The sequence below is a fragment of the Eubalaena glacialis genome, chromosome X, assembly GCF_028564815.1.
Source record: "Eubalaena glacialis isolate mEubGla1 chromosome X, mEubGla1.1.hap2.+ XY, whole genome shotgun sequence".
In the NCBI taxonomy this organism is placed as follows: Eukaryota; Metazoa; Chordata; class Mammalia; order Artiodactyla; family Balaenidae; genus Eubalaena; species Eubalaena glacialis.
Window position 1 is genome coordinate 133,875,617 of NC_083736.1, and position 20,502 is coordinate 133,896,118.

At 53.0% G+C, this 20,502-nt stretch overlaps 1 protein-coding gene and 1 pseudogene across 1 annotated transcript; both read left to right on the forward strand.

Annotated features, from left to right (window-relative positions):
• Positions 1-2,150: 2,150 nt before the first annotated feature.
• Positions 2,151-5,604, forward strand: LOC133081935 (homeobox protein Hox-D1-like; annotated as a pseudogene).
• An 8,184-nt stretch (positions 5,605-13,788) lies between these two features.
• LOC133081936 (heat shock transcription factor, X-linked-like) lies at positions 13,789-15,956 on the forward strand. Its single transcript, XM_061178242.1, has 2 exons — positions 13,789-14,334; positions 15,279-15,956. The coding sequence occupies exons 1-2, from the start codon at positions 13,789-13,791 to the stop codon at positions 15,954-15,956; spliced, it is 1,224 nt and encodes a 407-aa protein (XP_061034225.1).
• The last annotated feature ends 4,546 nt before the right edge of the window (positions 15,957-20,502 follow it).

The window sequence follows — 20,502 nt, forward strand, 5'->3', positions numbered from 1 at the left end:
AAAAAGCCTCTGAAAGCAATTCAACATGAGTACAACTTTCAGCAAATTAAGATTAGAAGGGAACTTCCCCTTCCTAATATCTACAGCAAACATACTTAAATGTGAAATGTTTGATGCACTCCCATTAAAGACAGGGACAAGACATAGATGTATGCTCTCCCCTCTACAATGCAAAAGTTCACTGGAACACACAGTCAGAACTATGCATATCAAAGTAAATGAGAAGTATGAATATTGAAAAAGAGATAATATTTTGGGACAATATGGTCATCTACCTAGAGAATTGAAAGAAATTGGTACATGGAATACTTGAGTTAATAAGAGACCAGAGAAATATTGTATGGAAGATCACAACCAAGAGCCTTGCCACACACACACAAAAAGCACCAACTATTTAGAAGATATAATAGAAACTACCCCATTCGCAACAGCGACAAAATCCAAAAATTACCTAAGAAGAAGCCTAACAAAAGTATATAAGATCTTAATGGAGGCTACTATACAAATTTACTGATAGATTCAGGTAAAAAAAAAAAAAGTCGCAAATAAGTCAAGCAGTATATCACATTCATTTCTGGGGAACAGACTGTTGTAAAGGTGTCAAGTCTGCTTAAATTATTTACAGGTTTAGGGCCTTACCTGTAGCTGCCACGATGGCGATGAAGTGTAGACTGCTGTCTTCTGCTCCCAGAATCAACCCTCGCAAACTAGAGAAGGGAAAAATGAAACTAACAAAAAACACAGTATCAACAACCAAAGCTAAACAACAGAACGTGAGAAACCTCTGGAGGAGACTCAAGACTGTGTTGAACAGGACAATAAAAGTAAAATCCCAGAGGAGAGAGGGGAAGGGTCTGTGATCCAAACAATATGAGAAATAACTGCCCATCGTCAATGTTCCCACAGACGCCAGGTCCTGTGAGCTGCTTTACGAAGCTCACACACATCCCTGCAGCCCTACAAGACACGGCTCATCACACCCACTCGCTTCACAGGTGAAGAACCTGAGGCCACGGGGCTTGGGAATCTTGCCAGGATCACGTGCTGCTAAGTGACGGGGTGGGGACCAGAGCCCTGGTCTGAATTCCTCTCGAGCCCACGCTGCTCCCACCCACCCCTGGCCCGTGGCCGACCTTCTGACTGGCGACTCATTGCTCTTCTCAGTGCTACACGGTGTCTTTCAGTTGACAAAAAGCAGGCCCAAGAAAGGCGACAACGAGAATCAAAGACGACCTCAGTGCTGCCTGTGAGCTTTATTAACCTGAGGTCCTCCTGCCCGAGTCCCAGGGTCTTTGAGGGCTGAGGTTCCGGCATGTCTGTCCAGCCCCAGCACCTTCCCCTGTGACAGCACCCTGCCCCTGCTCTTCCCCCACGTGCCCTCCTGTCAGGCTCTGGAACCTGAACCTGCTGACCACCTGCTGCCCCTTCTGAGGGCTGCACAGGATCTCCTGCCCTCCCCCGACGCAGAGCATTCCTACTCCCTGCAGGAGAATCCTCCGACTCTCCCATCCCTCACTCCGGAGCCCCTCTGACACCGACAGTCCCTTTGACTTCGGATAATAACCTTTAGACACCTGGTAATCCTTCTGGGCAACTTCAACGCTTTCTCAAAATGTTTTGCAATTGGGTTTGTGAGTAGTCTGATTTGCCACGTAATCGACTGGTTCTTTGGAGATAGCCCTGAATTGAGAGAGAGGGTTTTTGAAACCTCCCTGACATTTGCAGCAGGATTTTAATGGGGTGTCGTCTTTGAAACTGGCCACTGAACCCACGCACAGATGCATGAGCTTACCTAGGTCACCCAAAGCCTCCCTCCCAAATGGTACATGAGGAAGGACCACGGAAGTCACTGCGGAGCCAACATCTACTCAGGTTGAACTCTTGAAAACCGTGGGATCCTCCGAGGAGGTGAAACATAGTTCCTTGGTAGCTCAGCTTTTAAGAGAAAAAAGGATTAACCATCCTTCCATGGCCTCTCGTCTGGTCCCTGCCCCACAGGAAGGTCGCGGCTGTCAGGGTGCCCGAGGGCAGCTGTGCCGGTGCTCAGGCACGTTCCGCCCTGTGGAGGCGGCTGAGACTCCCAGGCTGAGATTTTACCTTTGCATCAAAAGGAAGGAGACCATTCCCAGCCAACTGACATTACAGTCAGCATGATAGACGGTACTGCAAAGGGAAGTACGTGCAGAAAGCTACTATGTGGTGAAGCGCAAATCCACCCGGCTGATATTTACATGATCCTCTTAAAATGAGGTGTGATACTGTGTGTGAAAACATCTGTCATACAGGAGGCACTTAAATATTTGGAGGATAGCAAGGCAGATCTGGCCTTCTCAGAAACCCCTCCAAGAAATGAAGAAGCTTGTTGTCCTAACGAATTATAACGGTCACGCTTAAGTAAGCACCTACTAAGTCACACCGTATGGGAGAGACTACCAGTGCTCGTCCATATCTTGTCTTCCTTTCCCCCATCCTGGACACAGGGGATGCTACATGGCCAGTCCACTTGTAGTCAGGAAGGGTCATGTGACCAGCCGTTGCCATCGGGATATGAGTGGGAGCATTACTTGTCACATCCAGAGCCAACGTGCCATTTCTGTGCTTCCGTTCACTCAGCAGCAAACATGGCAATCCTGTGGTGGAACTCCAAAAGGGAAACAGCCTGGAAACTTGGGCCCCCTGAGAGCAGAGAGCCCCCACCAAAAAAAGTCAGAGCTTATGTGCACCAAAAATAAACTTGTATTGTGTTAAGCCATTCAAATTTCAGGTTTTCCCTGTTGTGTCAACTCACAGTTACTTTAGCTGACTAACACACAGCTACTCTTTCTGTTAGAGTTACTCAAGTATTGTAAGTAGAATGGTAATAGTGCACGCACTCTTGCTGAAAAAAATCCTAAAACTTCAGACAAATCATAGTTCTCCCTTTACAGAGTTTCTTCACAATTCAGCCCCATCTTCCGAAATGACCACAACTAACAATCTGGTGTATGTTACTTTTAAAGCTGATTCTAGACCCTTTCATACCGAAGTGTTTGTGAGTTTGAGGATCTGGGGGCTGGTTATGACCATAACATGGCAGCAGCATAAGACAAGCTTTATGTGGGCAGTACTTTGACAGGATGGCATGTGAAGGGAAGTCCCTCACAGCGAGAGACCTTGCAGAGATAACGGCAAAGGCTCACCACCCAGAAGGGCAAGACGCAAGGGAAGTCCCAGGGGAGAGGAGGGATCAGAGAGTGAGGCCATCTGTCGGCACAGTGGGAGTCTTTGGGTCAGAGAGCTCCAAAAGGCAGCAGTGGCTTGGAGTCTTATAGCCTCAGGGTTATCCTACCTACGCCCAGCAGGCTTGGGGTACAGTTTTGCAGGGTAGGCAAAGAAGGCAGGCTCTAAAGGGTCAAACTCAGCTCATTCGGACTACATTTAAAGCAACTGGATGTGTAAACATTTGGGTTTGCTGGGGGATATTTTAGGAAGGGGCTCCATCTCACACTTCTGTAAGCATCGGGATACTGTAGCGCATTCCACCCCACCGCCAGCCCCAAGCTTAACTTGCCTTCCTCTTGCGCCTGGTTGGTCATTTCTTCCTAAGCACCACCTCCGTCCCTCCACCGCTTGGAGGACAGTGTCTCAACTTGCTCACTCTGTGAGGCGCTCTCTCTTGCCATCATTTGGTTCTTTCACAGCACGGATCTGGTTTTCACGAAAGATGTGACGTTTTCAAGTTACACGTGGGCTAAAACGGTTCTGTCTACGTTGGCTGCGTAAGGATCAGGCACCTCTTCTAAAGACGTTTAGAGAGGTGTACTCGTGTTACTGCTCCTGCTTTGTGTTTATGGTCGTGTTGACGTGTTACACGTGTGGGAGGCCAAATAAAGTTGATGCAACCAGATCGCGTGGGCTGTGAGGCACTTTCCGATCTTCTGCTGGGTGCCAAGGCCCATGATGGGCACCAGGACCACGGAGCATGACGTGTGAACTCTGCAGCTCACCATCTCATAGGAGGTGCGGGCACACAACAGAGTTCCTTCTCTAGGCTTCCAGAAGTGTCAAGGCACACAGACGACAAACACTGATAATTACAAATGTGCTTGTTCCTGGCCATGGCTCAGTGAGGGCAGCTCGGCTAGAGAGGGAAGGCGGAGCGGCGCAGACCCCGGCTGTCCTGCGGGCCCCTCACCGGGGCCCGGCCGCCGCGCTCAGGTGGGTGGGCTGGAACCCTGCGCTCCTGCCTGCGCTACGTGTCGTGCGGCAGCGGCAGGGGCGGCGGCGACGTGCTGAGCTTCGCGCCCAAGTTCCGCCGCGCCGACGCCCGGCCAGTGGCCCCGCAGCCGGCCTTGGCCCTGGGCAGCGGCGACGGCGCCTTCGTGAGCCGCCTGCCCCCGGCCGCTCCGGCGCGGCCTCCCGCGCCGCCCCCGGCCGCGTACGCGCCGTGCCCCCCCGGAGGGGACCGACGAGGAGCCGGGCGCCGCTCCTGCCGCGGCTGGGGGCGCGGACTACGGTCCCTCGGGGCCCGGGCCCGCGTACGACTTCCGGTGCGCGCGCGCGCGGCCGGCCGGCGACGGCGGGGCGCACGTCCGCTACGCCGCCTCGGCCGTCTTCCCGGGCGGCGGCTCCTTCCTCCTCAGCAGCCGGGCGGACTGCGCGGGGCCTTCGGCGGGCCCGCCCCCTTCCCGGCGTGTCTCGAAGAGCCGGCCGAGGGCCACTCCGGGGCCTTCCAGACCGCGTCCCGCGCCCGCGGCGCCTGCCCCAAGTCCGCGCCCCGTCCCGCGGCCTCCCCGCCGCCTTCAGCACGTTCGAGTGGACGACAGTGAAGAGGAACGCCCCCCCCCCGAAGCAAAGCAAATTCGCCAGCTCCTGCAGCGCGATCCGCACGGACTTCAGCCCCCAGCAACGAACAGAACTCGAGAAGGGCTTTCATTTCCCTAAGTACTTAACTCGGGCCCGACGCATCCAGATAGCCAACTCGTTGCAGCTGCGCGACACCCAAGTCAAAATCCGGTTCCAGAACCGCAGGATGAAACAGAAGAAAAGGGAACGAGACGAGAAGGGCTTCTGCCCTCGGCCACCACCGTGACTTCCCTGCAGCTTCCCCTCTCCGGAACGAGCCCCACTGAGTCTGGCCAGAACCCGGGGAGCCTTTTCAGGCCCAAGCACCTTCATGAGCTTCAGTCACGAGGCTGAGGAACCGTGGCCTGCGGAACTCACAGGCCACCCCGCCCCTATCTGGACTCGTTAGCTCAATTTGCGATGGAGGCGGGCCTGGCAGAAATAATGGAGGGTTCACTTGGGAGAGGAAGTATCTTGGTGGCTTCTGAGTTCGGAGCTGAGGGTGTACAGATGGGTGTTAATTTGCAGCCTCTAAAGCCACTGATGTGTGTATTAACTGTGTCTTATCGGGGAAAAGGGGCCCAGCCGCCAGCCTAGCCCTGCTGCCATGTTGCCTAACTTAGCCGCGTGCAGTTCTCGGTGCTGAGCTCTCCCAACCGCCTGATGTGCTCGGAAGAGCGTCCACCCAAAGTTTCATCTGGTTTTACTTTAAGAGACAAGACTCCGTGTAGTCTTGAGATGACCAGAGCTAGCTACAGTCAGGGCCTCCTTGATGCACAAGCTGCTTCAACGATGATCTTCACGTTTGCGCTACAGGTTTTGTGTTTGTTTCTTTGTTTGTTCGTTTTCTTTAAAAAGCAGGTTCTACCTCTCCATGTGCCCGAGTGAAGATACAGTCGCTGTTTAGTTAGTAGCTGAACAAATCCACAGGGTGGGTAGAGATCCTGAACTATACCTTGACACCAGCTACTCAAACTTGAATGTAAATATATATAGTATGTACGTTTTTTGAGAGGTTTGCTTGCAATGAACTCATAGGTGACATTTAATGTCATACCATATAAAGGGTTTGAACTTCTTTTTGTAATAAAAATTACAGAATGTGCTACCAAAAAAAAAGAAAAAGGGTTTGTTTTTGAGTGAGAATATTTAGCCAGACTTAGGTTTAAAGGAGGCAGCAAAGTACATGGCTGTGAGCAGGGGCTCTGAATCCAGCCAGCCCGGATTCGAATCCTGACTCTGCCACTTCCTGGCTGTGTGATCTCGTGTAAGCTTCTGACCTCTCTGTGCCTCAGTTCCCTCATCTGTAAACTGTGGACAGCAATAGCACCTACCTCACGGGGCAGTTACGAGGACAAAACCAGGTAATATCTGTAAAGCACATACAGCAGTGCCTGGCACATAGTAAATGCCAAGTGACTGCTTATTAACTCAGCAGATCCTCACCTCACCAGACACTGGATTAAGTCAGTCAGCTCATTAAACTGACTGAACTGGGCAAGTTTGTAAAACAGGGCTGGAACTTGTACTCCAGAGCGCTGTGATGCATTTGAAACACTCAGCCCCCTGCAGTACGTGGTGTGTGGCTATCCTCATCCTTGATGGAGGCCCAGAAGCCCTCAGGTCCTCCGACGCTCCAGAGGGCACTGTTGCTTCTGTCGAGTGTTCTTACTTTCTCTGCCGCCACCCAGTGGCCAATTCTGGTGAAGCGCCTTAACATCCTGAATGTAGTAAATGGCTCCGATGGCCTACTGTGGCATGCATAAATATTGTTATCATAATAACAATGGTAACTGCTTACCAGCACATTGCAGTTTACACAGTGGATCACGGAGATGATCTCATTTGCTAGAGCAAGCAACAGGGCACAGTAGGCTTGAGATTCTGGCTTTTGATTGAGCCCAAGCCAAATAGTGGTAGTTAGGGAGCGCTATTTCTGGAGTCTTTGACAGAACACATGGATGGTCTCCCTTCCCATGACTTAAGCCTCCAGCAGCCGAATTGCAGGGTATAACTTGCATTTCATTCTTCCACTCACTTGTGCTGCCATTTCAGATCACAGGGGTCACAGTAACAATTTGAAACCAGTCTTTTGCTATTCCTTAGCCTCTTCTCATTTAGATAAATAAGTAGATCAACATCCTGACGTCTGCTGCTCAGCCCCAAATACTCATTTACATCTTTCCACCACCCTTCCGTGATGTATGAATCAGGCAGGACAGGGCATGTGTTTTTGCTGCCCATCCAACTCATCGTGCTGTTATTTGAGAGGTAACTGGGAGCCTTGGCCGGAGTGGAAAAGTCATATCAACAGGAGTACTCATATTTGTGACCAGCCTCTACATAGTTCCATCATTTCTCTGCTCTTCTGAGCCCAGCTCTGGGTTTTCCCATACATCTGCTTCCCTGGCGCTTGAGGATGCATGTTGCTTTCTGGCACTGGCTGTCAGTAGCCCAGGGTAGACAACATAACCCAGCACCTGCAAAGGCAGTCCCCTACAGGGAAGGAGTACCAGTGAGAAGAGTCAGACAGGCAGCTTCCTGTGACGCTCTCAGAGAAACAGCTGTTGTAAGTAATGCCACTTCTGTTCTAGGGACCCCAAACCAGTTACTTTCAAATTAGTTGTGAATAAATTGAAGCTGTCCTCTTAAGAAACCTTTCAGGCCTCACCATGGTGTTTAATTCCTGAATCATGTCAAGGACTGCCACACTGCCTGGCACATTGGAGGTAGCCAATACACTGTGACCCAGTTTCCTGGGAGATGTCAGGCTGGTGGAGGAACTGAAGGAAACAAAAGGCATGCTGGTGGATTTGTCCACACTTATGTTTTGTTTCATTTATAACGTAATGTGAACTGCTCCTTCCATCTTCCCTTCCACCTTTGCTTTTGGATGCATGTGATGTTGGAGCTGGAAGGGCCCTTAGGGACTACATCAGGAAGGAAAGGCTAGGTTATTCTGGTCCTCCATGACTGCCTCTCCATGACTTTTCTGATCTAATCTTCAGATATTCTGTTGCTCACACCTGATATATATATATATATCAATGTACCAATTTATACCAATATAAACCCAAATGTACAACAGTTGATGAATAGTAAAAATGCTGTATATCTATACAATGACCTATTATTCAACCATTTAAAAGGAATGAACTAAAAAGTTAGGGGGGAAAAAAGAAGGAAGTACTGATACTTGTTCCAACATGGATCCACCTTTAAATGTTTGAGCTTGGGGAGGTGCCTCCGGAGGACAGCTTTTGTCTTTCTGGAGATGGATGTGATGGGTAATTTCTATTCAGTGGTTTTCTTAGAGGGGGATTCAGACGTTAGGTAGGGCTTGGGAGTAGATGTATATACACATTCACACACACGTACACGCTACAGGTTCTCTCTGCTTGAACTCTTACCAATAACACCTATAGAAGTGATATAACTTTTAAAAAGACAACTTTTGGAAGGATATGAAGAAATTACAACTCACTGCTTTAGTCGTTTGCTTGTCTCTGATACAGCTGCAACTCACTTACGACTTCCAATTCGTGACAGGGCAGCAGAATTCTCAGTGATGTGGCTTTCCATAATGCTTGCTGTTCAGGCTGAAGGGAAGTAGCAAAAGGGCAGGTATTCCAAAGGCCAGTGCGAGGCATCTGCCGATTGTCAGCTGCGGCGTGAAGAGTGATATCAGCGCCCTAAACATGTGGGTTCCCCATCACCCACCATGTTTGTTACCTTCCCTGAACAGGCACCAGCAGACAGGTGGGGGAGGCCAGCCTCGGATCAACACTGTCTGGCAAATAACACCTGTGCAGGTAGGTTGAGGTTCTGACCTCACTGACCTGCTTTAGGGATTCAAATCCCCTGTTCAGTGCTGCAGGACATGAGTTCATTCTTGAGGAGGCATTAGAAGAAAGAAAAACTCCATAATCCGTCTCAAACCCCAAGGCTTGAACCTGTGGTTGTAATTTGTTCAGAGGCTGTTCTGTAAGCTGAGTTAGGAGCGGGGGAGGGCAGAGGCAGCTCTGGTCTGCATAGTCAGGCAGGGATCTGTTTGTCTATACAAGCTGACTTTCACACATATTCTGGTCAATATGCTGTGGGCTTTGTGTAGACCCCATCTGTGGGGACAGATAGCTTCAACAAGGGAGAACCAAGCCAAGTGGCCCCTGCAGAAACCAAGCCTACAAGTGAAGCCTCATGAAATGTAAGTAGGCTACCGTTTTATGAGCTCTTTCTCTGAGCCAGGCCCTTGGTTAGACATCTGCCCATGTTGGGGGATAGGATGAGAGGAAGAAAACATCAAGGCGGCAATGTTTTCAGGAGCCATGCCAGGCGGGGCCCGGAATGCAGGCCAAGGGAACCCGTCTACGTCCCATGGGAGCCACTGATACTTTATTTATTATTTATTTTTTTATTTTTTTATGTTTTAATAAATTTATTTTATTTATTTATTTTTGGCTGCGTTGGGTCTTCGTTGCTGCGCACGGGCTTTCTCTAGTGGTGGCGAGCGGGGGCTGCTCTTGGTTGTGGTGTGTGGGCTTTTCACTGCGGTGGCTTTTCTTGTTGCGGAGCAGGGGCTCTAGGCACACAGGCTTCAGTAGTTGTGGCACGTGGGCTCAGTAGCTGTGGCTCGCGGGCTGTGGAGCGCAGGCTCAGTAGTTGTGGCGCACGGGCTTAGTTGCTCTGTGGCATGTGGGATCTTCCGGGACCAGGGCTCGAACCTGTGTCCTCTGCATTGGCAGGCGGATTCTTAACCACGGCACCACCAGGGAAGTCCTCAGCACTTCTTATAAGTGGTTGATTAGGAGTATCCAGAGGAGATATTATGCATATTTCTATTGCCATGGACTATCAATGCTGTCTTTACTACAAATAGAGTCATTAGCAGCTTTAGATCGGATCAGATTAGAGAGCTAATTCTAGAAACCCCAAAACCAATTCAGCAAACTCATTTTTTAAATTGAAGTATTGTTGCTATACAATATTATGTGTTACAGGCATACAATATAGTGATTTACAATTTTTAAAGGTTATACTCCATTTACAGTTATTATAAAATATTGGCTATATTCCCCTTGTTTTACAAGATATCCTTGTAGCTTATTTTATACATAGTAGTTTGTACCTCTTAATACCCTATCCCTATCGTGCCCCTTCCCCCTACCCTCTCCCCAGTGGTAACCACTAGTTTGTTCTCTATTTCTGTGAATCTGCTTCTTTTATGTTATATTCACTAGTTTGTTGTATTTTTTAGATTCCACATATAAGTGAGATCATACAGTATTTGTCTTTCTCTGACTCAGTTCACTTAGCATAATGCCCTCCAAGTCCATCCATGTTGCTGCAAATGGCAAAATGTCATTCTTTTTTATGGCTGTGTAGTATTCCATTGTGTGTGTGTGTGTGCATGTGTGTGTGTGTGTGTGTGTGTGTGTGTTTAAACCACATCTTCTTTATCCATTCATCCATTGATGGACACTTAGTTTGCTTCCATAACTTGGCAATTGTAAATAATGCTGCTGTGAACATTGGGGTGCATGTATCAGTGTTTTTGTTTTTTTCGGACATATACCCGGGAGTGGAATTGCTGGGTCATATGGCAGTTCAATTTTTAGGTTTTTTAAGAAATATTTATTTATTTATTTGGCTGCGTCAGGTCCCACGGCATGCGGGATCTTTCACTGCGGTGCGTGGGTTTCTCTAGTTGCAGAGCGTGGGCTTCTCTCTAGCTGTGGTGCGTGGGATCCAGGGCACGTGGGCTCAGTAGTTGTGACACGTGGGCTGAGTTGCCCCGCGGCATGTGGGATCTTAGTTCCCCGACCAGGGATCGAATGCGCATCCCCTGCATTGGAAGGCGGATTCTTAACCACTGGACCACCAGGGAAGTCCCCAGTTTTTACTTTTTTGAGGAACCTCCATACTATTTTCCACAGTGACTGCACCAATTTACATTCCCACCAACAGTGTACAAGGGTTCCCTTTTCTCCACATCCTTGACAATACTTGTTATTTGTGTTCTTTTTGATGACAGCCATTCTGACAGGTGTGAGGTGGTATCTCATTGTGATTTTGACTTGCATTTCCCTGATGATTAGTGATGTTGAGCATCTTTTCATGTGACTGTTTGTGATCTGCATTTCCTCTTTGGAAAAATGTGTATTCAGTTCTTCTGCCCATTTTTAAAGTGGTTTGTTTCTTTATTTGATATTGAGTTGTATGAGCTGTTGATATATGTTGGATATTAACCCCTTATCAGTCATTTGCAAATATTTTCTCTTGTTCGGTAGGTTGCCTTTTCATTTTTTCAATGGCCTCCTTTGCTGTGCAAGAGCTTTTAAGTTTAATTTAGTTCCCATTTTGCTTTTATTTCCTTTACTTGAGGAGATGGATCCAAAAAAAATACTTCTGTGGTTTATGACAAAGAGCATTCTGCCCATGTTTTCCTCTAGAAGTTTTATAGTATCTTGTCTTACATTTAGGTCTTTAATCCCTTTTGAGTTTATTTTTGTATACAGTGTTAGAAGAGGTTCTAATTTCATTCTTTTACATGTAGCTGTCCAGTTTTCCCAGCACCATTTATTGAAGAGACTGTCTTTTCTCCATTGTATATTCTTGCCTCCTTGGTCATAGATTAATTGACCATAAGTGAGTGGGTTTACCTCTGGGCTCTCTATCCTGTTCTGTTGATCTATATGTGTGTTTTTCTGCCAGTACCATACTGTTTTCATTACTGTAGCTTTGTAGTATAGTCTGAGGTCAGGGAGCGTGATTCCTCCAGCTCTGTTCTTTTTTCCCAAGATTGTTTTGGCTATTTGGGGTCTTTTGTGTCCATAAAAGTTTTTACATTATTTGTTCCTGTTCTGTGAAAAATGCCACTGGAAGTTCGAGAGGGATTGCATTTAATGTGTAGATTGCCTTGCGTAGTATAGTCATTTTACAATATTGAGTCTTCCAATCCAAAAACACAGTATATTTTTCCATCTCTTTATGCCCTCTTCAATTTCTTTCATCAGTGTCTTATAGTTTTCCAAGTACAGGTCTTTTTCCTCCTTAGGTACGTTTATTCCTAGGTATTTTATTCTTTTTGATGCCATTAAATGGGATTATTTAATGGTAAATGGGATTATTTCCTTAATTTCTCTTTCTGTTAGTTCGTTGTTAGTGTATAGACATGCAACAGATTTCTGTATATGAACTTTGTATACTGCAACTTGACCGAAATCATTGACGAGCTCTAGTAGTTTTCTGGTCCAGGATGCTGGAAGTCCTGTCAGCCAGCACAAACGGGAACCTCGAGCTGCCACCAGCAGCCGAGGGGAACAGGGGTGGGTGAGCATCTCTCAGGAGTCTCCAGGGGCAGCCGGAATATGCAGTACAGAGAGGAAAGTGGGGGGCCCAGGGATTCGGCTATTGGCGTGGGAGCACACGGCCACAATGCTGACAGCTGAGGAGGCGCCCGAGAGTGTTCGCGAGTTCCCAGACATTCTAAAGTGGAACTCGGCTTTTCAGTGGTCCTGAGGCATTGCCCAGTCACGTGGGCGCTGAGTACCACTTACATCTATGCAAAATGCACTGTGATTTCTGTGTAGCTCACCCTAGCTGTCTCTAGAGACGGTTAACTCAGGTGGTGTTTCAGCCCACGGTTTGCAAGAATCAACAAGGAAGGCCACCCTTTGCTGGTGATGGAAGGCTTCCTGCACGTAGCCAAGGGCCACTGATGGACCATTGCTTAAGCTCCTTAGATTCAAACTTGCTGTGAGACAGCATGCTTCTCCGTAACCACAGTAGCTGTGAGTTAAGCGTCAGGTACCTTGCCTCCTGCTGTGTGTCCCCCTGAGCCCTCAGGACCCCATGAAGCACGTGCTCCTACGAGTATCCTCGTGGGGAAGCAGAGGCTCCGAGGGTGTGAGCCAGGCAGCTGGGGATCAGCAGGGCTGTGGGGCCGGCCTTGGCATCTTCTGGCCGAGCCCTTGCTCTCACCCACTGGGCCGGGCGCCTGGGCCCTGGACTGGTGACGTATTGGGTTTGGAGGCGTTTCTGGTTCATGGAAATCTCAGGAAGATCCTCAAGCCTGTGACCAGAGTAGGGTGGGGGGCATCAGTGTAGGTGGCCGCGCACGTGGGGAGAACGTGCCAGACGGGTGGTTGTGCAAGGCCGCCTGTCTGATGCTCGAGCAGCAAGCCCCAGAGCAGGATGGCAGCACTCACGGCCTGGGCGCAAACCCAGACGGGGGTCCCGTGGACGGCGGTCAGGGGAAAGTGAGCTGCACCGTGGGTGAAGGCCCAGGGCGACCGCCCCGTCCCGGGTGACAGGAGACTAGGCGTGCAGAGCGGGACCAGCCTGGGGTGGACACGTGCAGGCTCAGGAGCCACAGGGGACGGCGGCCTGTCCTCCTCTGTCCCCAGGAGCTCACCCATCACCTCTGCAGCCCCTGCCCTGGACCTCCTGCGGACCGATGGCAGGGCCTGGAGAGGGTCTCCGTGGAGGACCGGCTGCCCGGCCTGTGACGGTGCCAAAAGGGCAGGGTGCCTGCGCCCTTGACCGTGGGCCCCGTCCCAGACGTTGCTCGTGCTTGAAAGCATGGGTGCTGTGCAGGGCCCTGAAGGCCAGTGGGCATAGAGGAGGAGCTCTGACCTCGTGGGTCACACGTGGGTCCGTGCACGTCTGCCTGGCCCGGGGGCTCCGGGACCAGAAGGCCGTGCCCAGTTTGCACGAGGGCTCGGCCTGTGGCTCTGCACCCGTGCACGAGTGTCATCGTGCCCCCTGCGATGACGGGCGTGAAGCAGGAGGCTGACATGCTGACGGGCCTGCCCTGTATGATGTCACTTCCTGGCTGGGCTGTGATGTCACCCCCGAGCTACCGGAGCACTTTTGTGAGGGGCTGAGCGGGAGTGAGAGCCCAGGGTGCTGCCGGCCACGCTGCACTGTCCCATTTACGTGAAGGAGGGACACGCCGCCCTCCGCATGGCTGAGGACGAGAAGGGCCCTGTCACGGGCAGGGCGCCCGGGTTCGGCGAGGCACCTCTTCCTCCCGACACAGGGGCTCCGGCCCTCGGCTCAGGGAGCTGCACCCCCCAGTCCATCGCCCTGGCCCAGCCCGTGCCCGCAGGGCACCCCGACCTCAGGCTGCTGCCTGGAGAAGCCGCTTTCCAGGATTTGACCGAAGAGCCTTTGTTGAAAAGGCCACGCACCACCTGCGAGGCCCTGTGGGAAGGCAGCCTCCTCTCCCTCCCCTTCCCCAGGAAGCTGTGGACAATCGTCAACAGCGGTCGCTTTGCATCCATTTGGTGGAAGGAAGACGGGACTTGCAGAGGCATCAACAGGCAGCTGTTTCAAAAGGAGGTTTTGGACAGGGACGGCCTGGACAAGGTGTTCGAGACAGACTGTATGAAGAGCTTCATCCGCCAGCTTAAGCGCTATGGATTCAGCAGAGTGCGCCAGGACATGCACATGTCCCTCTGCCTGCCCAACCTCTCCCCGAAGGAGCGGCCCGCCCACGTCCTGAGCCAGGTCAGGAGGGCAGGGGACGGTGGGGGAGGAGACCTCTCCAGGGGCTGAGCGGCTGGGCCTCGGGGTGGGGGTGGGGGTGGGGTGGGGGGCGGGTGCCAATCCCGGGGCCGCCTGGGACGGCGGCAGGCGTGTCGGGAGAGCTTTCTTTAAAGGTGGTACTTGGGGACCAGCGGGACGGCCGGAGCTGGCGGTGCCGCGCGCTGTGTTGGGACGTTGTTACGGGGAGACCTGACGTGTCCTCAGCACGAGGACGTCACTTCTCTTCCTCCTCTTTTTCCCTTTGGTGTGTCTGTGTGAGCTGATGCGTGTGAACTGAACCCCCTGTGGTGATCATTTCACGGTGCACGGGGGCAAGGCGCCGTCCTGTACTCCTGACACGTGGGCAGTTCTGCTCGTCCCTGACATCGCAGTCACACCGGGGGACAAGATGACACTGCTGACACGCTGGCCCTTCCCGTCCTCCTGCTCGGGGACAAGTGGTCCGGCGGGGGGAGGGGGGAGGTTCGTGTGCCCCCTTGACTCCCATAGCTCCAGAGCCTCACTTAAGTGGGGGCACGGGTCCTTTCCTGGGAAGCAGTCAGTGTCCCCTGTCTGGCCCCAGGAGGTGCTGGCCAGGGGGCGATTCTGACACTTCCTTAGAAAGCTACCGAGCCTTCTTGCAGTCTCGTATCTGCAGACGCCAAGTCCCCTTTCGTGGGCCTTGGACTCATACTAAGGGGCCATTTTCAGTCATTTTCCAAGGGCGAAAGGGGATGGTGAGTGAGCGAGTCTCGGGGATGTAAAAGCTGGGGCACAGCTTCCTGCTGGGACCGGGTCCCGCTTTCTCCAATGAGGCCTTGTGACGGCTGGGGGAGGGCGCCCAGGGGCCCAGCCAGGTGGCTGCTGCTTGCGAGCAACTCTTTTGTGACTCGGGGTTTCCTTTTCTCTCTCAACTGCGACCTCAGTTATGCTTCTACCGCAGCCCCCTGTTTAAGAGAGGCTGCCCGCACCTCCTCGTGAGGATGAAGGGGAGAGTGCGCACTAAACCTGCATCCTGGAAGGTGGACGGCAAGCCGGCAGCCCTGGGGTACCTCCCGGCGCCCAGCGCCTCGGAGCCGCAGGACGGCCTCCCACCCTATCCTGAGGACATCCAGGGGACCCCGAGCGACCCGGAACTTGACCATGCAGCCGCCCTGGCCAGGACTGACTCTGTCCCTCCGGCCCCTCCTTGGACAGCAGCCGAGCCCCCTGCGCCGGATCCCGACGTGCAGGCTCTGGTCCCTCTAGGCCCTGGCCTGGCAGAGGTGGCCCAGCCCGCCGAGGTCCCCTGGGTCTGCTTCGCCTGGCCTCCCGCCCAGATGAGTCCTCCCTGGCCCGTGCTGGGCCTGGCCGCCACGCCCCCCCAGCTCCTCAGCCTGCCCCCCCGCGTGGCTCCCGGTGGCCGCGCCGCTGCCTCTTGCGCCCCCTGGATGCCCGAGGTGGCCGCCAGGCCTGCCGCCTCCCTGACCTTGATCCCTCGGCCCCTGAGCCCCTTCTGCTACTACTGCGTGGGCTCCCGCTGTTTCATGGAATTCCCGGCCCCTCCGGGCGGGCCCACAGAGGACCCTGACCAGGCAGACCCTGCAGACACACGGAGGTGGTAACGCGGTCACAACCTTGCAGGGCAATAAAGAGCACGGGGACATGAGAGCGATGGTCCGCCCAACATGTGTTTGGCGCCTCCGTCCTGGGCCCGGCTGAGCAGTTGAGTCCCCTCAGCAGGAAACGATGACAGGGGACAGCCCACCCCCGGCACAGTGCGGGCACCTAGCAGACACCCGGTGAAGCCCCTCAGACGCCCTGCCTCCACTCACTAGAGAGACCCTTCAAGGGCTTGACAAGCACAAGGAAGGGCCTGGCATCCGCGGCTTCACGGTCACGGGGACACCGTGTCCAGCAGGGTCTTGATTTGACAGATGAGAAGAGCTCAGGCCTCCCCGGGTCAGAGGCCTGAAAAGAGCCCTTACTGTCCTGAGACGCACAGGTGTGGAGGGGACGGTCCCCGCCAGGGGCCTGCGGGGGTTCAGTTTCGGGGTGCTCTCTGGTGTCTGGACAGCAGGATTGAGGTTTGCTTTTCACTGCGGGTCCTGCGTCTGGTGACATGTTCTTGGTTCTCTTTCCCTTGCGTTTTCTAGCTAAACACTTCAAGGGCGCCATGCTCCAACACCCTCTGGTCGCTGGGGTGTCGAGCTTAGAGCGCGAGTCCTTGTGGACGAGCCCCCCTAAAGAGTGTTTGCCTTGTGGAGCAAAGGAAGTAAAGCTCCACGGTCATACTGTCGAGATAAGAGCCCCGAGCTCAGCGGGAGGAGAGAGCACACACACCAGTCCACCAGAACCAGAAGACTGGGGGCTCCCTTCTTTGCACTTTGGCGGCAGGTAGAGCAGGCCCCCTGAGACGGGCACACTGGGCGGTGCAGGAGAGGAGCGCCGTCACCCCGGGCGCTGACCTGCAGGTGCCGCCCGGCCCGGGCTGCTCGCGCTTACGTCCCGAGGCCCGCTGGTGCGCGCTCAGCCCCTTTCTAGGCTTCATTGACTGGGACACGCCTTCACTTGTAAGGAGCAGGTTGCTCTCCTCTTGGGCGTGGACTTCCGTAGGCCTCCTGACCTGGGACCACAGGGAGATGCTCCTATTTAAAAACCGCTTTCCCGTTCACCTCAGCCCGTGGGGAACTTGCTTCCGTGTAACTCTACAGAGAAAGGGGAGATTGTGCGGACTGTAATATCAAGCTCTCTGCTTTTCACAAAGGAACCTTTTGATTTACAAAGTCTAGGCTGCCTGGCGTCAGTAAGAGAGCAGCGGCGTACCTCACGCCAGCGCTGAGTCCCTCTAGACTTTGCACCGCATGTCTGCGGACTGACGTTGGCTGAGCTCCCGCCCTCCTGGGCTGGGTAGAGGCAGCTGCCCAAGCTCCCGCAGGAGTAAAGGGGACGCGAGAAGGGGCTTCACAGGCTGACCTGTGACAGCCACATAGAGTCGCCGAACCACTCGTGCCCGGGCCACCAGAGGAGAGGCCAGGCTGGTCCCGAGCCCTGGGCTTGACTTCTGTTCCCAGGGCGTCCCAGGCGACAGTGTCTAGGACGGTGGAAAGGCTTCGCAACCGGAAAGGGTGGCTCAGAGAGAGAGAGGGCTGCGTCACAAGTGCTCCAGACTCTGTAAGGGTGACCCTGGAGGCCGAAACGGGCAGAGGCAGGTGAGTCTGGCGGTCGATGGCGGACTCACTTGCCACCAGCTCTGCCCGAGGCTCCTTCAGCCCGGTGGTCAGCCCGGGGCTGCCCGTCCACCAGCCGCGGCCTCGTTGCCCTCGCTGCCGGCTGTGCCGATACCAGCCGCGGCAGGGCCCCGAGGGCTCAGCACCACGCGGGCACACACGTGACTGAGCCAGCTCGCACTGGTCAACGACGTACATTCTGGAAATGTGCTGGGTCCCAGCTTCGGGGGTGGGGGGCGGGCGTCCTGAGCCTGCGTCCCCACGAAGACAGCGAGCAGGGTCAGCGCCCAGTGATGTGTGCAGAGCACTGAAGGCCAGGGTGCGCCCCCAGCTCACAGCTGCTGCCTCCACGTGTGGGGGATGGGCTGGGGGACCTGGCCAGGCCTCTGTGGCTGTCACAGCGATAGGGCGACATCCCCTCCCAAACACTGCTAAGGAGGCGGGGGGAGCGGGAATTGCCTGGAGTTCCAGGGGTTAGGACTCGACGCGTTCACTGTGGTGGCCCGGGTTCAATCCCTGGTCGGGGAACTAAGATCCCCCAAGCCTTGTGGGGTGGCCAAAAACACAAAAAAAGGGAAAAAAAGGAGGGTTGGGGGAGGAGGGAAAGTAGACCCAAGGTACCAGGAATGATCCAACCACCAGCAGCCAGAGGAGCCCCGGGTCTGCCCGGATGAGGGGTGGTCCCATCTGCCGCTCCTGTCTGTCACAGTCCAACAGCAAGTGGACGTCAGGGGGGTCTCTTGAGCAACCCAACAGTAGTGCCCCAAAATGAACGATGCAAAAATGGACAGAAGGGAAGGAAGAAACAGGTGTACAATAGAAGTGGAAGACTTCAGTTCCCCCTGTGAAGGATTCAAATGGATCCCCCAGCTCCCACCCCAACCACTAAATCCACCTTTGCAGTGCTAATCCCAAGGTGAATGTATTTGGAGATAGCACCCTTGGGGGAGTCAGTAAGGTTAAATGAGGTCATAAGGGTGGGACCCTAATTCCACAAGAGTGGTGTCCTTTGGAAAAGAGGAAGAGACAGGGAAGATCTCCCTCCCTCCCTCACCCTCTCTTCCTCCCTCCCACCCTCCCTCTCTCTCTCTCTCTTTCTCTCCCTCCCCCCCTCGCCCCTCCCTCTAGCCCTCCCCCCTCCCTCTCTCTCTCTCTCACTTTCTCTCTCTCCTTCCCTCCCTCCCCCTCTCTTCCTCCTCCCCCCCGTTCTCTCGCTAAACCCTTCTCACTCTCCCTCCCCCGCTTCTTCCCTCTCTCTCTCTCCCTTCCTTTCTCCCCCTCTCTCTCCCTCCCTCCCTCTATCCCCCTTTCACTCTCTCCCTCCCTCCCCCTCTCTCCCTCCCTCCCGCCTTCCCTCCTTTTGTCTCTCCCCCTTTCTCTCCCTCCCTCCCTCTTTCTCTCTCTCTCTCTCTCCCTCCCTCCCTCCCGTCCCCCCCAACCTGTGCACAGAAGCAGCCAAGTGAGAGTCCAAGAGAAAACCGGCTCTCTGCGAGCCAGGAAGATAGGCCTTCCCTCACCAGAAACCAAACTTTCCAGCAAGTTGATGTTGGACTCCTAGCCACCAGGAGTGGGACCCAGTACGTTTCTGTAGTGTTAGCCACCCACTCTGTGGGACTTGGCTATGGCAGCTCTAAGCAGACTAACACAGCCTGCTTTCATTATGGGTACAACAACCAGCCAGCACCGCAGTAAGGGAATCACAGATTTGAACAGCCCTGTACAAAGACTAGATCTCATGACATGTGTAGACTATTAGCCCCAAGAGCAGAATACACACATGCTCGTCAAGTGTACCTAGAACATTCTCCAGGATAGTCCACACGTTAAGCCACACAGCATCCCTCAGTAAACTTAAAGGGATACAAAAAAAGGACTGAAATCATACAAAGTATGTTCTCTGGCCAAAATAGAGTGAAATTAGACATCAATAACAGAAGGAAACTTGGGAAATCTGCAAATAGAGGGAAATTGAGCCATGCGTCCCCAAATAACCGCATTAGTCTGGGACGATGCCAAATGCAACAGCACAGGATGAGGGGCTGAAACAGCAGACACAGATTCTCACGGTGGTGGGGACCGGGAGGCCGAGAAGGAGGGTCCAGCAGGGGTGGCTTGTACTGCGGCCGGTCTCCTTGGTTGCAGGTGGCCGTGCTCTTACCGCCCCTCACATGGTCACCCTCTGTGCACGCACCCCCAGGCCCTGCCTTCTCTCCTTGTATGTGCTGATCTGCTCTTCCCACAAGGGCACCAGCCATCTTGCTTTAGACCTCATCCCAATGGCCTCATGTCAACCTAAGAACCACTAACTCCCGTCACAGTGACATTGTGAGGTTCTAGGGGTTAGGGCTTCAACATGCAAATTTTGGGGGGACGCAGTTCAGTCCGTAACAATAGCCCAGGGAACATACAAGACATCACAAGGGAAATTAGAAAATACTTTGAAATGAAGAAAACACATACCAACGCCCCCAGGACTTATGGCACGCGCTCAAAGAGGCACTTGGGACTTAAAGCTGCAAACACCTGTGTTCAAATGGAAGCAACACCTCAAATCAATAGCCTCACCTTGAACAGGGACAAGCGAGAAAAAGAGTAAGGCGAATCCAAGCATTCTGATAACAAACTTTCACGAGAAAAGAAAAACTGCACTAATCCACGTATGTGGGGATCAGAAGACATGTACTGGTTTGGAATCTTTACAACATGGGGGAGGGCGCATCTTTCTTACCCACTCAGTAACAAGAGCTACATCCACCGACCACTTCATTTGGCCCAGGCTTTTTACAAACAGGTCACATCATGGGGAAACCCACACCAATGCTTTTGACTTGTACTATTACGAGGCCCATTTTACAGATGGAGAAATCGGGCATAGGGAGTCTCCATGATTTGATCAGCTTATCACTAGAAGGACTCTTATTCAAGCTGAGCTTCGGGTACG